General features: G+C 48.9%; 1 protein-coding gene across 1 annotated transcript; it reads left to right on the forward strand.

The window, feature by feature from the left end:
- Nucleotides 1-8,118: 8,118 nt before the first annotated feature.
- PLAT (plasminogen activator, tissue type) lies at nt 8,119-19,057 on the forward strand (the record flags this gene model as incomplete). The annotated part of the gene is made up of 13 exons (XM_084273839.1): nt 8,119-8,199; nt 9,618-9,657; nt 9,895-10,026; nt 10,411-10,524; nt 10,883-11,057; nt 11,890-11,981; nt 12,238-12,412; nt 13,163-13,248; nt 14,398-14,593; nt 15,099-15,235; nt 15,325-15,465; nt 17,893-18,041; nt 18,899-19,057. The coding sequence occupies 13 exons, from the start codon at nt 8,119-8,121 to the stop codon at nt 19,055-19,057; spliced, it is 1,677 nt and encodes a 558-aa protein (XP_084129965.1).
- Nucleotides 19,058-19,204: the final 147 nt, after the last annotated feature.

A 19,204-nucleotide genomic window follows, 5' to 3' on the forward strand; every position in this document is an offset into this window, starting at 1 on the left:
CTCCGGCTCGGCGGGGCCCAGGCCGCCTTCCCCGACGTTTCCGGCTCCGGAGTGATCGACATGGGAGGCGGCTGCTGCCCGCCCGCCCTTAAAGGAGCCGCAGGGGCGCGGGGAAGGAGCTGCCGGCTCACGGAGCCGGGGGACTCGGGGGAAGAAGAGGCGAGCGGAGCTGCCGGCTCCTTCCAAGGCCGCCAGGCGCGCTGAGGCGAGCGGCGTGGGGCTCAGTGTCCCGGCCTCAGCACCCCAGCCTGGGGGCTCCGCTTCGTGCCAGGGAAACACACAACCCCGGGGCTGGAAGAGACCCTTTAGGTCATGGAGTCCAACCTGACCCCTGCCCAGCCCACCTCCAGGCCGTGTCCTCAGGGATTTCATCCACACGCCTTGGAAATCCACCCCCCCCACACCCTCCCCCTGCCCAGGGATGGTGACCCAGCACCCCCCTGGGCAGCCTGTGCCAGCGCCTGGCAGCCCTTTCAGTGCAGAAATGCTTCCTGATATCTAAAATGTAAATATATCTTTATAAATACATAAAGGGTGAGAGGCAGGAGGACAGAGCCAGGCTCTTCTCAGCGATGGCAGCGACAGGACAAGGGGCAACAGGCACAAGCTGGAGCAGAGGAAGCTCCATGGGAATGTCAGGAGGAACTTTCTCCCTGTGAGGCTGACAGAGCCCTGGGACAGGCTGCCCAGAGAGGATGGGGAGTCTCCTCCTCTGGAGACATTCAAACCAACTCAGGACTCTTTGCAGCTACTCCCTGAAGACAGAGGTTCCTCACACACCCTTTCTTATGTCTGTGCTCATGGTAAATTTCATCAGGAGCCTGATTTCTGGTGAATCAGTTCCCAAAAGACAGGACACATCTGTTGCTGTGCCAACTGCATCACTGACAGTTTTCATAACCCTCCGTTCAGCTCCAAAATGGATCATTCAGATTTGTCTCTGATAACCTGGTGCCTCGTGACCACACCCTGGTGAACACATCTGGACAGTTATCAGCAAACATTTAACTCTCTGGTCCCCAACAAGCTATTCCTTACTTCTGCCTCAGGATCCTTAGAAGTTTTGCTCATTGACCCCACTTCAGAGCTCACCTGGCCGTGTCTTCCCCCAGTAGCACTGCTCTGACATCCAGATCAGGGTCTCTCTGCCCAGGCTTCTCAACAGATGCTGTTCACAGCACAGCACACCGTGCTCTCCCTTGAAACAGGAGATGCTCAGTATTAGAACTAAGCCTACAAATTGCAGCCCTCTGGTTGTGTTAGAAATCACACACCTCAGAGTTCATCCTCGCATCCCTAGCAGTATGATGGGATGGTTCATCCCAAGGGATACACACTACTCTCCGGGCTGCTGAAGGTGTTCAATGGGGAGAAACTGGTTGGAAGACTGAATTTGAAGGCTGTATGGGGAGAAACTGTTTTGAAGACTGAGTTTGAAGGCTGAACGAGGAGAAGCTGTTTTGAAGACTGAGTTTGAAGGCTGAATGAGGAGAAGCTGTTTTGAAGACTGAATCCGCTCTCTGAGTGCAGGAGACAAAGAGCCAAACAAATAGGCTGGAAATCCAGCGTGCCCCCAGGCACTTCAGCAAGCAAACTTTCCCCCTGTCCTGCCCAGACTCACCCCCCAGAGCACCCAGGGCAGAAGCCACCCTGCTCGGGGCTGCCCGGGACTAGAGGGGTGGGGAGAACACGGAGTCTCCACCCCCTCGAGCAGAGTTTTAAGCAGGACGGGAGCTGTTCGGGGACCAGCTGGGCAGAGATCGCGAGCCAGGCTGGAACGGAAAGGAAACCATCATCATCATCACCATCACTGGGGGAATAGAGAAGAGCGATAGCACAAAGGTAGGTTCTACCCTGCACCCGTTCCACAAAGGGGCATTTCCCGCTTCCCACATCAGTGGCATTGCCATGAAATCCCGTGGGATGTCATTCCATAGTGAATCCCGCTGGAGCACGGGGGGGGCTTTAATTAACCCACCCATCGCCTTTCAAGCTTTTACCAGAGGAGATCCCTCATTCCCGGTGGAGCTGTGTCAGGGAGCTGCCAAGGCTCAGAGCAGGGAGGAGTCTCCTGCACAAAGAACACCAGCAAAAGACCTTAAAGCAAAAGAAGAGTCGCAGACAACTATCTCTGTGCTATGAACAGAGCCAGGGAGCTAGCAGGGAAAGGATAATTTATCGTCTTCCTGGGGTAATCAGGCTTTCAGCCCAGGCTCCCAACTAGAATAATGGAGGGACAAAGAGGAGGGAGGATCTTTTCCAGGGAGATTCTTTTCAAATCCTGCCAAAGCCACGGGGAATATTGAGGGTGATGCCCGAGTTTGAAATCAAACCCGACGCCTTCAAAGACCAGAGAATCTCACTTTTCTGGTTTGGATCTTTCCCCTACAAGTCAAAGGTCTGCCCCACAGTTGTAGTGTTTCTCCTTTTTAAAGAGGAGCCTGATACTCAGCTGCTCAGTTCGGGAAAGGGATACAGAAACACCTTCTCCAGAAGGTAGGAAAAGGCAGGAAGGATCCGTGGATCAGGAGAGCTGTTCATCAGCAGGAAAGCTGTTAGTGCTGCACACGCAGACCCAGCCAGGCTGGGTTATTGTGAGGTATGTTTGGGAGGAGAGACACTTTTCATTTCAATTAGTGACCTTTTGTTCGACCTTGATAAAGCACATCTCTTTTTCAGGTTGTAAAGGCAAGATACTACTCACAGCCTCACTGCTTAGAGGGGCTGTTGTTAATAATAAATTAATATGTGGGATTTAAAGTGTTCCTCCTGCTGCTGCTTCAGCAAAGAGAGATTAAATTTAGGGTATCCTGTGTCTTTATGTTTTAATGTACCTGGAAGGGTGAAGTCAGAATGCCACCTCTCAGCCTGGGGCTTATTCCTAGAGGTTTTGTGATCAGAGAGGGAGCAAAGAGTGAGAGCAGAAGGGACAGGCTGTTTAAGGGAGCCCTAGCAGAGAGCACGCTGCTTGCAGGTTTCTGCTTGGAGTCTGGTAAACACAGTGTTTTTCAAACAGCCGGATGGTTTCAGTTTGATAGGGTTTATCATCTGGAACATTCCAATGCCCTGGCCAAAGCTGTACCTTTCCCAAAGCGGAAAAGAAACATCTGGCAACATCTGTTCTCACTTTTCCATGTGTAGTGGGACAGCAGCCACTAGTGGATGGACAAGCATTCCCCCATGGAATAACAGATATTATGATATACAGCATTATAAAATAAGCTAGAATGAAGAAGGGCAGCAGAAATAAGTGGGAGAAAGGATGGCAGGGGGGGTTTGGAGCTCTGTGATCCTTGGGATCCCTTCCAACCGTGCTGTTCTATGAAAGGATGTGGCATCCGATGCAAGACAACTCAAGGGAGATGATCTGTCTCATTCTGCAGTACAATCATGTGTGGAATAGCAGGCTATGTGGGATAAACTTGATTATAACCATAACCTTGATGAAACTGTGCAGGTGCTTTTTAAGCAGGGACTCCTCCTTGCATGTGGCGGTGTCCAAGACCAGTTTTTTTTGTTTGTTGTTTTTAATTTAATAGATATTTCCTCCTCCCTCCTGAAAAGTAGCTACAGTTTCCTGCTGTTTCAGGCAGCTAGGACTTCCTCCAAGATATTAGTTAGGTCAGCTTTGCCATTCTGTCCTCCCACAGAAACATAGTAATTCAGATTTCATCAGTGTTGCCTTAATTTTGGGGTATCTCAGTCAGTACTTCAGAAATGAGGTCTTAAAGAGTTCTTTATGGAGCATTCCAGAGAAGAATTCAAACAAAGCAGCTCAACTCAGATAAGCAGCTTCACTGAATCAATGTTTCCTTAACAAGGTCTTAGCTAGCAGGATCACAGAATCACAAGGTTGGAAAAGACCTTTAAAGATCATCAAGTCCATCCATTCCCATCCTGAGCTAAACCAGATCCCTGAGCACCTCATCTGCCCTTTTTTAAACACATCCAGGGTGGGTGACTCAGCCCCTCCCTGGGCAGCCTGTGCCACAGCCCCACAACTCTTTCCTTTTCCCTCCCATCTGCTCTGCCCCTGCCCTGGGGCAGCTTGAGCCCATTGCCCCTTGTCCCATCTCCTGTCCCCTGGCTGAAGAGACCATCGCCCACCTCTCTGCACCCTGCGGGCAGGGCAGGGGAGGTGGGGAGAAGGTCTCCCCTCAGCCTCCTCTTCTCCAGGCTGGACACCCCTAGCCCCCTCAGCCACTCCTCAGAGGATTTGCCCTCCAGCCCCTTCCCCAGCCTGGTTGCCCTTCCCATTTCTTAAGGCTGTCAGGAAGAACTTCAAGTCTTCTCCTCAGCTAGCAGCAAAGATGAGCAGTGGTACTAACACTGAGCAAGTTAAAGCCTTGCTGCTGTGGGGTTCAGAACCCAAGCCTGCATAGCTCAGCTAATGAGCTGCAGGGAGTAAGGATAATATAACACAACACAGGGTTCTGGCAGCAGCCACATAACTCTGGGCAGCTGTTCACATCATCCACTTCGGCTTTGGGAACGCTGCTGATTTAGGTCAGGTTCAGTTGAGTCAATGCTTATTTGGAAATCACTAAGGCACGATGTAAAACGCTTCCTAGGAGGCAAGAAAGGGCTTGAAAGTACATACAAAGCATACTACTAGATCTGCATGCTGATGAGCTGTTCTGAATCCCAAGGATCTCAGCATCAAGAAGTAACCTAAAGACAAGGCTTGGACTAACCAACATCCTCAGAAGCTGTTCCCACGGATCTCTTTCAGTCTGATCTGCAGCTTAAGTCTCCCCTTTGTGCAGCCTAACACTGAGAAACCACAGCCTAAATTACCCCACTGTACTCCCAGTTCTGCTTCAGATACTCTGGTATTTGTGCCTTTTGCTTTTTCCTTTGAACAGATTGAAAAGAAAACCAAAACAACCCACACCAAACCCCCCCACAAACAATCCCTCTCCCTCTTTTAGCCTCGAATCCCAATTAATGACTCATTCATCTGTCATACTCCAGTTTCACCAGTCATTTATCCAGCTGCCTTCCCTGGCTGTGTATAAACAGAGCCTGAGCTCCTCATTTCTCAAAGTAGTAGTTTTCTCAAATAATTTGGTTAGCTTTCTACTTGCTACAGGGTCGTACAACGTAGATGGTAAAAAGTTGGTAGTGTGGGAGACTGTGCCTGAATATTACAGCAAAGATTTGGAACTGCAGAGCAACCCCAGAGATTGGGAGTGAAAAGACACCTTCTTGCTTGATGCTCTACCTCATTCCCAGCTCTTCCTTCGTACAGGAGGTGTATTTTTACAGGTAGAGAGAAAATGGGACCCCTGTCTCCAACACCACCCTTGTGATTCATCATCTCAGCCATCTAGAGTGGCTGCTGTAGCAGCCTTGGTTAGTGCTGAGGATGAAGCTCAATCTGTTCATCTGGTGATTACTCATGTCTTTCTTGTTCAATTCTAAAAAATAGCTACTATTGCTACATGCAAGAGTAGCTATTACTTCTAGGAAGAAAAATTCGGGGTCAAGTCAGGTAAGTCTGAGATTGAAGCCTGTCCTAGTAAGGCAGAGCTGGAAATAGAGCCTGGATGCTGCCTGGACCTGTTGGGTTTGGCCCTTAGGAATAGCAAACAGACCCACATGTTAGGAGTTGGACTTGATGATCCTTCTGTGTCCCTTCCAGCTCAGGATATTCTATATGTCTGTGAGCCTTTTAAGAGTTCAGATACACAGTAATGACAACTCCAGACCTGGTAATACTGTCCCAGGTTTTAATAAATGTATTGGCCCTTGCTATTTCATAGAGCCATAGAATAGTTTGGGTGGAAGGACACTCAGAGCCCCTCCAGTGCCCCCCTGCCATGGGCAGGGACACCCCACTCCAGCCCAGGGTGCCCAAAGCCCCATCCAACCTGGCCTTGAACCCTGCCAGGGATCCAGGGGCAGCCCCAGCTTCTCTGGGCATCCTGTGCCAGCACTTCATCACCCTCACAGAGAAGAATTTCTTCCTAATACCTAATCTAGATCTATCCTCCTTCAGCTCAAACTTAATGCCATGTTTCCAAAAAGTCCCACAGGCACTAAGTTTCTAAACCCCTGATGCTGTAATCATTTGTATCCGTTTTCCTAATAAGAGTTTTGCCATGAACAGCAGCATTTAACATCCTCAAGTTCCTCAACATCTCTAGATCAACACTAGGACTGTGCTAGCTACCAAGGTCAGGCTTTACTGGAGTTCTTAGAGTCATAGACTCATTTAGGGTTGGAAAAGACCTTTAAGTTTGCCAAGCCCAACTGCAAACACATACATACATTGCTTGGTCTTTTACAGTTACTGCAAGGTCCCCAAGAGAAAAGAATGGGAAAAAGACATCTTTTTGGGGATTTTTGCTGCAGGGATCAACACAACCCACTGCAAAGTGCCTTGCTTTTGTAGGCAACACCTCTGAAAGCCCTTCACTGCCTTTGTCTGTCACATCCAGTGTATTTTTCTGTATATATTTCAATATATCCAGTGTATGAAGATGAGATTACAAACAGCATTTAGTACAAGAAGAGGATAACCCCACGTTGCTTAATTTCAGCAGTAAAATTATACATATGCCCAAGACTATGCCATGTTATGAACACCCTCCCACTGCTCAGAATTTTCTCTCCACCCAGCAGCTGCCCCAAACCAGTCAGCACTTACACAAGGCTCTGGTGGAAGAAATTATTTTCCCTCCTTTGCCAGGAAACAGATGGAGGGAGGAGAAACCAGGGCACGAGCTGGTAGCATATCTCACAGCAGTCAGTGGCTACAGAAATGTAAATTCAAGCTTCTGCTGAGCAACTTGCCTGCTCAGAGCCAGGCAGGAATAAATGTAGCTATGGTGGGGAGAACTGCAAAGGGATCACAGTACCCAAATCAGCTTCCTGGAGCTGTCATCTGTGGCCAGGTCAGAGCAGGAATACCACCAGGTAGGAAACCAACCTCTGGTGAGTGAGGAAAGAAGTAGATCTGCAAAGCAAATGAGATGGGGACAGAAATTGAGATTAATCCTTAACCCCAGCTGCAAACTCCCACAGCAGTTCCCCTCCCCAGATTCCTGCTGAAGGAGACAGGTGATGTAAATTGGTCTGGAGGAAGCAGAAACTCTCAGTGTGGGATGGAAAAGGCCGTTCTCTGAAGTGGAAAACTGCTGCAGGGATTAGAGGGGATAGGATGGAGTTGTGGCTGCATAGAGGGGATGCACAGAAAGAAAGGCTGCAAGTGAGCACACCAGACTCAAAGCCAGCCTGCCAGCCAGCTGCTGTTCTCCCCCTTTTTGGCAGATACACACAATGATCACTGAATCTCAAAGCTCAGCTGGGGAGAAGCTGTAGAAATACTGAAAGCCAAAGGTGGAGCAGTGCTGTCCTCACCTGTCACCCACTGAGCTCTGCTTGCTGATGTGTCCTCTATGCCAGAGAGAAGCCCTCACGCTCACCCAGAGAAGCCAGTGCAGGAAATGCAAATTCTCTTAAACCACTGTTGATACAGAAACACCCTTCAGTAGATTTCTGTGCCCCCACACCTCATCCCTCAGGCCTCAGTCACCTGGATCTCAACAAGTGTGGAGTGTCAGGTGTTGTGCTTGGGGTGGAGGGATCCCAGCCACAGATCCAGCCTGGGAGAAGAGCTCCTGGAGAGCAGCCCTGAGGAGAAGGACCTGGGGGTTCTGGTGGTGAGAAACTCCCCATGAGCAGCAGTGGCTCTGGCAGCTGGGAAGGGTGATGGGATCCTGGGCTCCATCAGCAGAGGGGTGGCAGCAGGGACAGGGAGGGGATTGTCCCTCTCTGCTCTGCCCTCCCCAGCTGGAGTCCTGTGTCCAGAGCTGGGGCCCCAGTACAAGAAAGATGTGGGAAAGCTTGTCAGCTTTCTTAGCTTATCAAATAAAAGCACATCTGGGTCCATCCTTGCAGTTTTCCTTGTCCAGGGAGACCAGGACAGCTAGACCTGATGGCTGAGAACTTCAGAGCAGAAAGTCTGTTGTAATGTAAAAAGAATTGTCATAATTTAAAGCTTTTATTTTAATTTAGGACCTTGAACTCCCTTCACACAAGCTGAACAAAATGCCTTTGCTCAACATCTTTATTTTTAATTTGTCTCTATAGATAACTTGGGATTGGGAGGTGATGTGCAAAGCACTCAGAATGGAAGGTGGATTCCCATGTCTGCTCCTGCTCTTGGGAGCCCTCATGACCACCCAGTGCCAGGTAAGAAGCAAATGCATCAAATAACACTCTTGCCACCACCCTGTGCTTTCAGCAGTGCTTCCCTACCACCCACTCCAGCTGTCTGCATCCGACAGAAGGAGAATCTGGTTGTATCACTAAAAGTAAGAGAAAGGAAAAGCTTACAAAGTAGTCTCCCTCTAAGCTGGGATTTCTAGTGATGAGTTATCCTGGCTGGGTTTCATTTCAGTAAGCAAATCTTCCCTGCATCTTCTTGGCATATCCACTCACTGTCACCTTTCACAGTTTCCACTGTGATCACCCTTTAACTTTCCTTCTGTTGTTATCACCTTCATCATCACTCTTACCACTGGACATCAAAGGTTCCCATGGCCCCTGACTTCAAACCTCACACTGTGCAGCTTGAGCAACCTGTCCAGGGGTTTAAAACAATTAGTCTCATTCTCACAAGAAATAAAATGCTGTCCCAGGCTTCCCTTTCCTTTTCATGTTATTCTCTCTCCTGTCACCTGGTCAAAGAAGCTTTCTAAATTGGCTTCTTCCTTGAAACTTTATTGAAAATGTTTCATTTCATTGGCTGCAGGAGACATCTCTCTCAAAGGTAATCAAGGTACAAAGGCTTATGGGGAACCTGCAGGTCAGTGAGCAAAAATAACTGCTTGTTTACACTGGCTTTGGAAGATACTTGCTTGATCCTCCTTCAAACAGCAGAAAGCTGACAAGTTTTAGTTGGTTCTTGGAATAATGCCCCAAGAGCACGTAACTATTTCATGCAGGACTATCCTCCCCTGTGAGGAAAGGCTGAGTGAGCTGGGGCTGTTCAGCCTGGAGAGAAGCAGCCTGAGAGGGGATCTGATCAATGGGGATCAATGTCTGAAGGGTGGGACACAGGGGGACATGGGCAGCCTCTTCTCAATGTCTGTGGGGACAGGACAAGGGGTGATGGGCTCAAGTTGGAGCACAGGGAGTTCCACACTGACATGGGGAAGAACTTTTCCCCAGTGAGGGTGAGGGAGCCCTGGGACAGGCTGCCCAGGGGGTGTGGAGTCTCCTTCTCTGGAGATATTCCAGCCCCATCTGGACACCGACCTGTGTGCCCTGTCCTAGGGAGCTGCTTTGGCAGGGGGTTGGACCCCATGGGCTCTGGAGGTCCCTTCCACCCCCTTCAGTTCTGTGACTGTGAGTACAGTGCATCCCAAGCCCACACCACTCAGGGGACAAGGACTCACCTGGTAACCTGTAGCAAATCCACAATCTCCAGCTTTCAGGACCCACGCTGAGGTACTAGCAGCACTTTTCACTGTACAGCCTGCCAAGGCAGAGGGTTTCTTGGAGCTCCCCCCATTCACCTCAAGAAGACAACTGGCTCTTTGGAGGTATCTGTTCTCTCTGTTTTCTTGAGGGCTCTTACTCACCAAATGTTCCTTCTTTGCTTGCAGGGCTCACGCCTGCGTTTCAAACGGGGAGCCAGATCTAGAGGTAAGCCAGGCAAACCACAACCTCTGTTACCTGGAGCTTTATGGACAGAGGAGGGGAAAGCAGGGGATGCTGAGGGAACAGAGAGATGGGACAACTGTGGTCCAAGAAGGAAAAAGGGCAGCCTGTTAGATGCTCCCATCATGGACACTTTTCTCCTGGATAAAGAAGGGAGTTCTTTTGCTCAGCCAGGTCTTTCCCCTGACTCTCTAAAAGAGGTTTTCCTTTCTCCAATTGCAGCCATGTGCACAGACAGTTCGTCTGGAGAGATTTACCAGCACAGGGGGACTTGGCTGAGGCTCTCAGGGAGCAGAATAGAATACTGTAGGTGCGACAGTGGTTGGAGTCGCTGCCACACTGTGCCTATCAGAGGTGAGTATGAAGGAGAAGAGAAAGGGAATGGTGGGCGATGAGAGATTATCCATCTAATCATCCTAAAGGTGAACTCCACGGTCAGGGAAGGTGTTATCACACAGAAAAATTGGCTTGGAGTGGAGTAAGGTGGAAATGAAAAGACTGGCTCAGGCAGGACTAAGCAGGAGAGGACAAGGGGCTGAGGAAGAGTCCTAATAGTGGATGTGGAGAGAATGGAACAGAGGAAGAATACAAGCACCACATGAAAAGACTGTAAGCATGTGGCAGGGAAAAGCAGAACAGGCTAAAGGAGACTGATGGGAGAGGAGGGATGGCTACACATCACCAATGCCTGTCTTGGTGAAGTCTAACAGGTTTCCCTGGGTCTTGCTTGTTCCACAGCCTGCACTAGGACTAAGTGCTACAACGGGGGCCAGTGTTCACAGGCCTACTACTCCCCACAGCTCTTCATCTGCCGCTGCCACCAAGGTTTCTCTGGGAAGCAGTGTGAAATAGGTGAGTAAACCATGTCCTCCTGCTGTTAGTGATGCTGTGCAGAAGGGGGAGGTACCTCGAAGCTGCTGCTGTATACTGGGCTCCTCTGCTAAGCCACCTCTTTGTATTCCAAATGGACTTCTGAGAAGGCCACCTGAGTAATTCTCAGTGTCTCTTCATAAAAGTCTAGATTTTGGAGCTGAAGACCTTTGTGGACACATGCAGTCTGCCTGGCAAGGCATTTTCACTGACTGACCAGATACCTGTTTAAAGAGAACATGAAGTTTAAGCAGGACATCGAGTTTAAACAGGAGGGAGACTGAGGAAGCAGAGTTTGGGCTGCTGTCCTTGTAATAACACTTTGTTCTCTTTTGTTCAGATACTGAGGCAAAGTGCTACAAAGATGCTGGAGTAACTTACAGGGGTACATGGAGCACGACAGAGAGTGGAACTGAATGCTTGAACTGGAATAGCAATGGGTTGATGGACAGGAGGTACAATGGCCAAAGGGAGGATGCTGCTGAGCTGGGCTTGGGCAATCACAACTACTGCAGGTGAGGGGCTGGTGGCACCCAGGTCAGAATCATGGGAACCAGCCCATTCTAAGGGCTTGGAGCAAAGGAACAGCTGTTTGTGAGGCTAATACTGAGCAGAGAACACTCTGCAAAGGGCAAATACACTGCAGCCTGTGAGCAGCAACTGCAGCTTCTGTAGATGTATCTGAACTTCAGATCTATCTAGACTGGATCATAAAATCACAGGGGTTGGAAGGGACCCCCAGAGCCCATAGGGTCCAACCCCCTGCCAAAGCAGCTCCCTAGGACAGGTCACACAGGTCGGTGTCCAGATGGAGCTGGAATCTCTCCAGAGAAGGAGACTCCACACCCCCTGGGCAGCCTGTCCCAGGGCTCCCTCACCCTCACTGGGGAAAAGTTCTTCCCCACGTTAGTGCAGAACTTCCTATGCTCCAACTTGCAGCCATTGCCCCTTGTCCTGTCCCCAAAGACCACTGAAAAGGATGCTTATGAGAGACTACAAAATGCATACATCTCTCACCTTTCCCTTGTCCCTTCTCTGTGCCTAAATCTCCCTTGGTAAGCCAGTTTCCTGCAGTTCCACATCCTGCTTAAAACTCTAAATTTAATTACAGTGCTTCACAGACATGAAGGAAACTGCAGAAAGAAGGTACCCTGTCCTGCTAGGGTCTGTCTCATCCTCACCTCTACATTCTCCACAGCTTTATAAATAAAATAGGCCTCCAAATGACTTCTGCTGGTTCAGTCCACATCTTCCCTGCAGAGCAGGATTAAGTTACTGAACCAGATGGCAAATGTGAGACTAATAACAACAGCTTTATAATGATGCATAATATCATAACTCTTTCAGAAACCCAGATGAGGATTCCAGACCTTGGTGCTATATCTATAAAGGGGGAAAGTACATCTGGGAATACTGCAGTGTGCCCTCCTGTTCAAAAGGTACATGCAGAGGGATAGGGAATGGACTTTAGAGCCTCCACAATTCACTGCATAGTTAAGGGCTCTCCGTGGACTCGTGCTATTTATGTAGCCTGAAAAGTGGAGACTGTCATGCTAAAAAATGTTTATATATTTTAATATTTATGACACAGAGAGACTGAGTATGGCTAATCTATAGATGTCTTGCCAGCAAGCACAGTTAGGGACAGCTGGCAGGTTCACACACCCCAGTTAACGTGCAGCTTTCTTGTTGAAGCTGGGAACAGCAACTGCAAATCTGGAAAAGGCACAGATTACAGAGGCAGCCACAGCGTTACCAGCTCTGGAGCTACCTGTCTGAGGTGGAACTCTCGAATCCTCATCAACAAGTTATATACTGCTTGGAGAAGAGACGCTGACCAGCTGGGCCTTGGGAGTCACAACTTCTGCCGGTGCGTGGTCAGTTATAGAGCAACTTCCTCGTGGTGCTTGAGGCTCTAGACTTCCCTGTGGGCTATTAGAGCACAGAAAATACATTACTGCTGGGAATAAATCATAGAATTGTAGAATCACAGGGGTTGGAAGGGATCTCCAAAGCTCATCAGGTCAAACCCCCTGCCAAAGCAGCTCCCTAGGACAGGGCACACAGGGCGGTGACCAGATGGGGCTGGAATCTCTCCAGAGAAGGAGACTCCACACCCCCTGGGCAGCCTGTCCCAGGGCTCCCTCACCCTCACTGGGGAAAAGTTCTTCCCCATGTTGGTGTGGAACTCCCTGTGCTCCAACTTGCAGCCATTGCCCCTTGTCCTGTCCCCACAGACACTGAAAAGGGGCTGCCCATGTCCCCTGCATCCCACCCTTCAGATATTGATAAACATTAATAAGGTCCCCCCTTAGTCTTCTTCTCTCCAGGCTGAACAGCCCCAGCTCACTCAGCCTTTCCTCACTGGGGAGTTGCTCCAGGCCCTTCAGCATCTTTGTGTCCCTCCTCTGGACTCTCTCCAGGAGATCCCTGTCTGTTTGATCCCAGGGAGCCCAGAACTGGACACAACACTCCAGGTGGGGCCTGACCATAGGGCCCTCTGTAACTCCACAAAAATCAAGAAGTAGTACACTCAGGCCACAGTCTGCCACCTTTAGGTCTCCCCAAACTCCCTGCAGATGTGATAACAGAAATAGCTCTTCTCTATCCTGTGCTGCAGGAATCCTGATGGTGACAGCAAGCCCTGGTGCCACGTACAGAAAGGGAACCAGCTCACGTGGGAGTACTGCAACGTGCCTACCTGCTGTAAGGACCCCAGCACTCCTGATCCTTCTCTTTCTCTGCAGCATTACTCTTCTGCATGTCACCTGTATTAAGTCTCTTACTGTAAAGTAAGAACTGGGGGGGGGGGAAGCTTTTAGTAGTAAAAAAAGGGGGATAATGGTTTGGTTTGTTGTCCTGACATTGTATTTAGAGGGAGGTTGGAGTACCACTGCCTCCAAAGGGCCAATCTTGAAACAGTCCCCACTGGGTTGCACTTTGCAAAACTGGAACCAAATTGGTGGCCCCCTGGGTGGTTCAGTTACCTGGGAGACTTTGATAAAGTATTGTAATAAAGGGTGACCTTTATATAAGCTGGATTCTGGAGCGAAGCAACCTGTAAACAGCTCAATTAATTATAATACCATGTTACAATTAATGTTAGATTTTGAGATGAGAAGGGTACGTTCTTTGCTTTGAGAAAACACCCAGAGTGGTAAAGAGATTGTGGCTGTAACATTGTCCTGCAGGATCCTTTAGTGCTGTCCTTGGGGAAAAAGATAATAAGAAGCTGCTTTAGTTGGACTTGATCCTTATGGGTCTCATCTAACTCAGGATATTCTATGATTCTGGGGCTCTAATTTCACAGATGTGCAGAAATGAAGGAGAGAAGAGGCAGGGTTTCCTTACTGTATTTTTCAAATCAGAATCCAAGTTTCCTAGGAAACAGAATGAGTCAGATACTGAAGAGTTCATCCAAGGCTGCCTCACCATGCACTGACAACTAGCAGGCTCTTAACCCAAATTCAGAGGAACTGAGTTCCTCAACAAAAAGCCTATTTATAGAATCATAGACTGGTCTGGGTTGGAAGGGACCCCAAGGGTCACAGAGCTCCAACCACCCTGCCACAGGCAGGGCCACCAACCTCCAGGCCTGGAGCTACACAAGGTTGCCCAGGGCCCCATCCAACCTGACCTTGAACACCCCCAGGGATGGGGCACCCACCCCCTCTCTGGGCAGCCCCTTCCAGCCCCTCACCACTCTCTCTGTAGAAAACTTCCCCCTCCCCAATATCTCATCTCACCCTTCCCTCCTTCAGCTTCACTCCATCCCCCTTGTCCTGCCAGTCTCTGCCCTTTAACAAGCTGATTCCCCTCCTGTTTGGGTGCTGTTCCTGGGTTTGTCATCCTCAGCATCCTGTGGGATACGGCAGCGCCCCGAGCGGCAGTACAGGGTTAAGGGGGGCTCCTTCGCAGACATCGCCGCTCACCCCTGGCAAGCTGCTATCTTCGTCAAGTATCGCCGAGTCCCCGGAGAGCATTTCCTCTGCGGAGGAGTTCTGATCAGCTCCTGCTGGGTCTTGTCAGCTGCTCACTGTTTTGAGGAAGGGTGAGTTGAGGATTCGGTGCTGTTTGAGGGGTGGGGGGGAACATCTGGAAAGCAGAAGCAACCAGTACAGCCTCACTGTCTTGGGGACAATATCATAAGGCAAAAGTCTTGGGGAAAAAAAAGCTCTTTATCCCAGTAAATCATTCTACACTGAAGATTATGGAGTTAATTGTGCTGAGCGTTAAAGACAGGCATTTATGGGGCAAACCAGCAGCATGGCATTAAGGTGCCAGAGAAGAGTATCAGTTAGCTGAAGAACAAAGCTGTCAATACAGGTGCAGAACCACCTGAAATTGGGGAGCATCAGGGGGCAGAGGAACTTTGCCACGATGGTTGAAGCAGTTAGAGCCAAAAAATGAAGGTAAATAGGCCACTTGAGGTCTAACTGCCTGGGTAATGCAGTTGGTGCTAAAATAAGGAAAGCAGAAGCTCCAACAACACTCCTTCAAGTGGAGAGTCCACTCCAGTTCACACACAAAGCAAGTAAGACTCTTCTCTTCCCCAGCTTTAGTACAAGTCAGCTGAAAGTTGTGCTGGGGAGGACATCCCGAGTCACTCCTGAGGAGGACGAGCAGACGTTCCAAGTGAAGAAGTACACTGTGCATCAGAGGTTTGACTCAGAAAATTTGGACAATGATATTGGTAAGCACCTCCCTGACCTCACAACTGGAAAGATCAAGTTTGGCTCAGGTTTGTGGCTGACGAGGTGGGGATTGTTTCCCCTCCCTCAGCTCTGCTGCAGTTGAACTCGGATGCAGAGAACTGTGCTGTAGAGACAGACACCGTCCGTGCCGCCTGCCTCCCAACCCTGAGACTGCAGCTGCCTGACTGGGCTGAGTGTGAGATCTCTGGTTATGGCAAAAGTGAGGAATGTAAGTAGAATATACATGCCTATATGTAAGCAGAAGGCCCGAAATCTGGGTCACTTGGTCTTCAAAGAAATCAGACCTTTAGCATGGCTTAATGTGTGGCCCCTGAATTATTATATGGGCTTGTATCAGTGCTGCAACATGTACACTGAAGTGGGAGATACACAAAACCATGTTTTTATAGGACAGTTTGGCTTTGAAGGGACCTTGTACCAACCCCCTGCCAATGAGAGGGTCACCCTCCACCAGCCCAGGGTGCCCAAAGCCCCATCCAAGCCTGGTCTTGGACCCTGCCAGGGAGGGGGCATCATTTTGCTTTAAGTTATTTAATTCATCCAAGTTCTGTCAGCTAGTAGAGTCTTTCTTAATACTTTCCAACACTAGAAACACAGAACATGGCACAACAGGTAATACAGGAAAGACAAAACATCCCTGGATGTGTTTAAAGAAAGGTAGATCAGGTACTTAAGGATATAGTTCAGCATAGGATGGGAACAGTTGGACTTGATCTTAAAGGTCTTTTCCAACCTGGTGACTCTGTGATTTGCAGGTGGGGCTGCTACATTCCTGCACACTGAAAGCCATTTCTGTCCAGATTTAACATACTACACAGTTGCAAGCAGTTGCATGATTCTAAAAGATACATTGGCTGTGCAGGGATGGAACAGGCAGTGCAGAGAGGTTGTGGAGTCTCCTTCTCTGGAGATCTTCAAAACCCGCCTGGATGAGTTCCTGTACAACTGATGCTGTTTTAGCAGGGTGGATGGTGGATTAGATGGTCTCCAGCTGTCTTTTTCAACCCCTGTCTGTGATTAGCAAAAAAATAAAAGGCTAAAGTAGCAATCCCACACAGATTAAAAGCCTGGCTGAATGGATTTAAAATGAGATGAAACAAACAGGAGTAGAATCTGTCTGGAAGTAAACACAGGCTGACCTATATTTAAAGCAAAGACAAATCCCAGCTGTTACTTTCCTGGCATTTTCTACTAATTTATTTTTATTCTCCAACTTGTAAACTCTCTGAGATGGAGACTGTGAGGCATCATCCTAGCAAGTCCTTGTCATGATTTGAACCCACAGGGTTTCTCACACAGAATCACTAAATTTGAAAAGACCTTTGAAATTATAGAGTCCAACTGTGCCCATCCTCTACTAACCCACATCCCTGAGCACCTCATCTACCCACCTGTTAAATCCATCCAGGGGTGGTGACTCAGCCCCTCCCTGGGCAGCCTGTGCCAGTGCCCCAGAGGCCTTCCAGGGAAGAACTTTTCCCCAGTGTCTGATCTGCCCCTGCCCTGGTGCAGCTTGAGCCTATTTCTCCTTGTCCCATCTCCTGTCCCCTGGCTGGAGAGACCATCACCCACCTCTCTGCACCCTCCTGGCAGGGCAGGGGAGGTGGGGAGAAGGTCTCCCCTCAGCCTCCTCTTCTCCAGGCTGAACACCCCCAGCTCCCTCAACTGCCCCTCAGAAGGTTTGCTGCTCTCCAGCCCCTTCCCCAGCCTGGCTGCCCTTCTCTGGACACCCTCCAGGGCCTCCAGGTCTTTCTTGGAGCGAGGGGCCCAGAGCTGAACCCAGCACTCGAGGTGCAGCCTCCCCAGTGCCGAGTGCGGGGGCACAATCCCTGCCCTGGCCCTGCGGCCACGCTGGGGCTGACACAAGCCAGGATGCTGTTGTTCCTGGCAACAGCCTTTTGGAATAGACCTGAAGATTTAATAATATAAACGTGGTGCAAAGTGTTTTTAAAGTGCTTTATATAGCTAGCCCTCAGCACTGCTCACAGGGACTACAGGATAAACCCCTTGAGAGGGAAAGGATGGGATGCTGCAAGTGTAATTCAAAACCAAACTGAAAAACAACCATCTGGGCCAACTTTCCTCTTTGTGCAGTTGCAGTTATGCAGGAAAATAAAACCAACACCCAAAATAATAAAAAAAAATAAATCTCTTCCATTTCACTGTAACACAAGTGTACATTCCTGCCTGGTGACTCAGTATTGTTTATGATAAGGCATGTGATTTGTGGTAGTGCAAGCCTAATACTTGTTAGTATTAGATCCTCTCCCATACAGTTAGTGAGGTTCATAGGGACTTCTCCTGACTTTGTTTTGACTGATGTAACTGTGCAAAGACAACTTAGCCATTGCAGAAACACAGCAGCCTTCAATTTGGAGCCTACAAAACCCTCCTTAAGCATTTAAGCTTGCTAAAGCAGCTCTGCTCTCTATTAGATTTAAGCATTTCTCCCTAGCAAAGCAGGACCCCCCCAAGAATAAAAAATGATCCTTTGGTGAGGCAATATTAGTTTAGCAATGACCCACCCCCAGCTAGTTCTGTTTATTCTCCCCTGAACTACCAAAACTGATCTGCATGGTTAGAAATACACATAAACAGACATACAGAAGTATTAATGTTGTAATTTTCCTTCCAGTTTCTCCATTCTACTCAGAGCACCTGAAGGAAGGTCATGTCAGGCTGTTCCCAGCCAGTCGGTGCACAACACAGCATCTAGACAACAGGACAGTTACAGACAATATGTTATGTGCAGGAGACACAAGGCAGCTTGATGATGCCTGCAAGGTAAACCCAATCCTGTTCCTCTTTTAACTCTGTCCTTGGTAGTCTGAGCTAACAAAACAAAAAGCTTCAGAAAATACCTAAAAGAAGTTGTACATTTGGCTATATGGAAGTTCTAGTAGACTTTCTGGTGAATAGAGTTGAACTGCTGGCTCCTTGCACTCTTTTTCCTTCCCCTGCCCCTTGTAGCTGGGAAAGCAGGACAAACTTCTCCAAGCAAACCAGAACTGAAAATCCCAAACATCTAAGAAAGATCATGAAACTGAGCAGGAAACTCCACCTCAGCAGCATTTCCTACTATTTTCTGTTACATGAGCACTCAAAACACTCAGCAGGAGGTTCTATAAGAGGAAGAGGGTGCTACTCTACCAAAAAATTGAGAGAAGAATAATAAAAGGCCAAATGGTGGTGGAGAATGAGCTGCTGTAACATGAGGGAAAAGGAGGGCATGCATTCAATCCACATTCTTTGTGTTTATACAGCTCAGAGAAGTTTATACAGCTCAGAGAATTTTGATTTACTGTTCCATGCAGCTGTATAAAGCACCCTGGATCTTTATAGCTAAGAGCATTCCTCTTTTTGTCATCAGCATCTCACCTCCATATCATAAATGAGTGCCATACAAAATTATAGGTTTTGATGTTAGATTTTCCCCCCCCCCATCTCTCCCTGTGAGAGGAGCACTGAGGGGAGCCTGGGATACAGAAGTGGCTCATGTGAAAGTGGTGGTACTAAGAGCTCCTGATTGGTGAGCGTATGGAGGGTATCTCTGCAGACCCCAGTGCAGGGGGGAAGAAACAACACAAAACCAAACAAAAGGAGATAAAGGAGATTGTTACTAACGTGCTGCTTCTCTGCAGGGTGACTCTGGAGGGCCTCTGGTCTGTATGAAGGATGATCGTATGTATCTGATTGGGATCATCAGCTGGGGGATTGGCTGTGGCCGCAAAGACATACCTGGTGTTTACACAAAGGTGAATCGGTATCTTGACTGGATTGAGGACAACATGAAGCCCTGAGAAACCAAAAGGAACCACCCTCAATCCTCTGGCTGGCTGTACCCTCGTGGATCCCTTCTGGGTACTTGGAAGGATGCTGACAGGGCTTCCTGTTCGTACAAGTGCTTATGACTTTCAGTACAAGAGAAGGACAAACCGCAACCTGTG

Source organism: Gallinula chloropus (assembly GCF_964237585.1).
Source record: "Gallinula chloropus genome assembly, chromosome: 21".
Lineage (NCBI taxonomy): Eukaryota > Metazoa > Chordata > Aves > Gruiformes > Rallidae > Gallinula > Gallinula chloropus.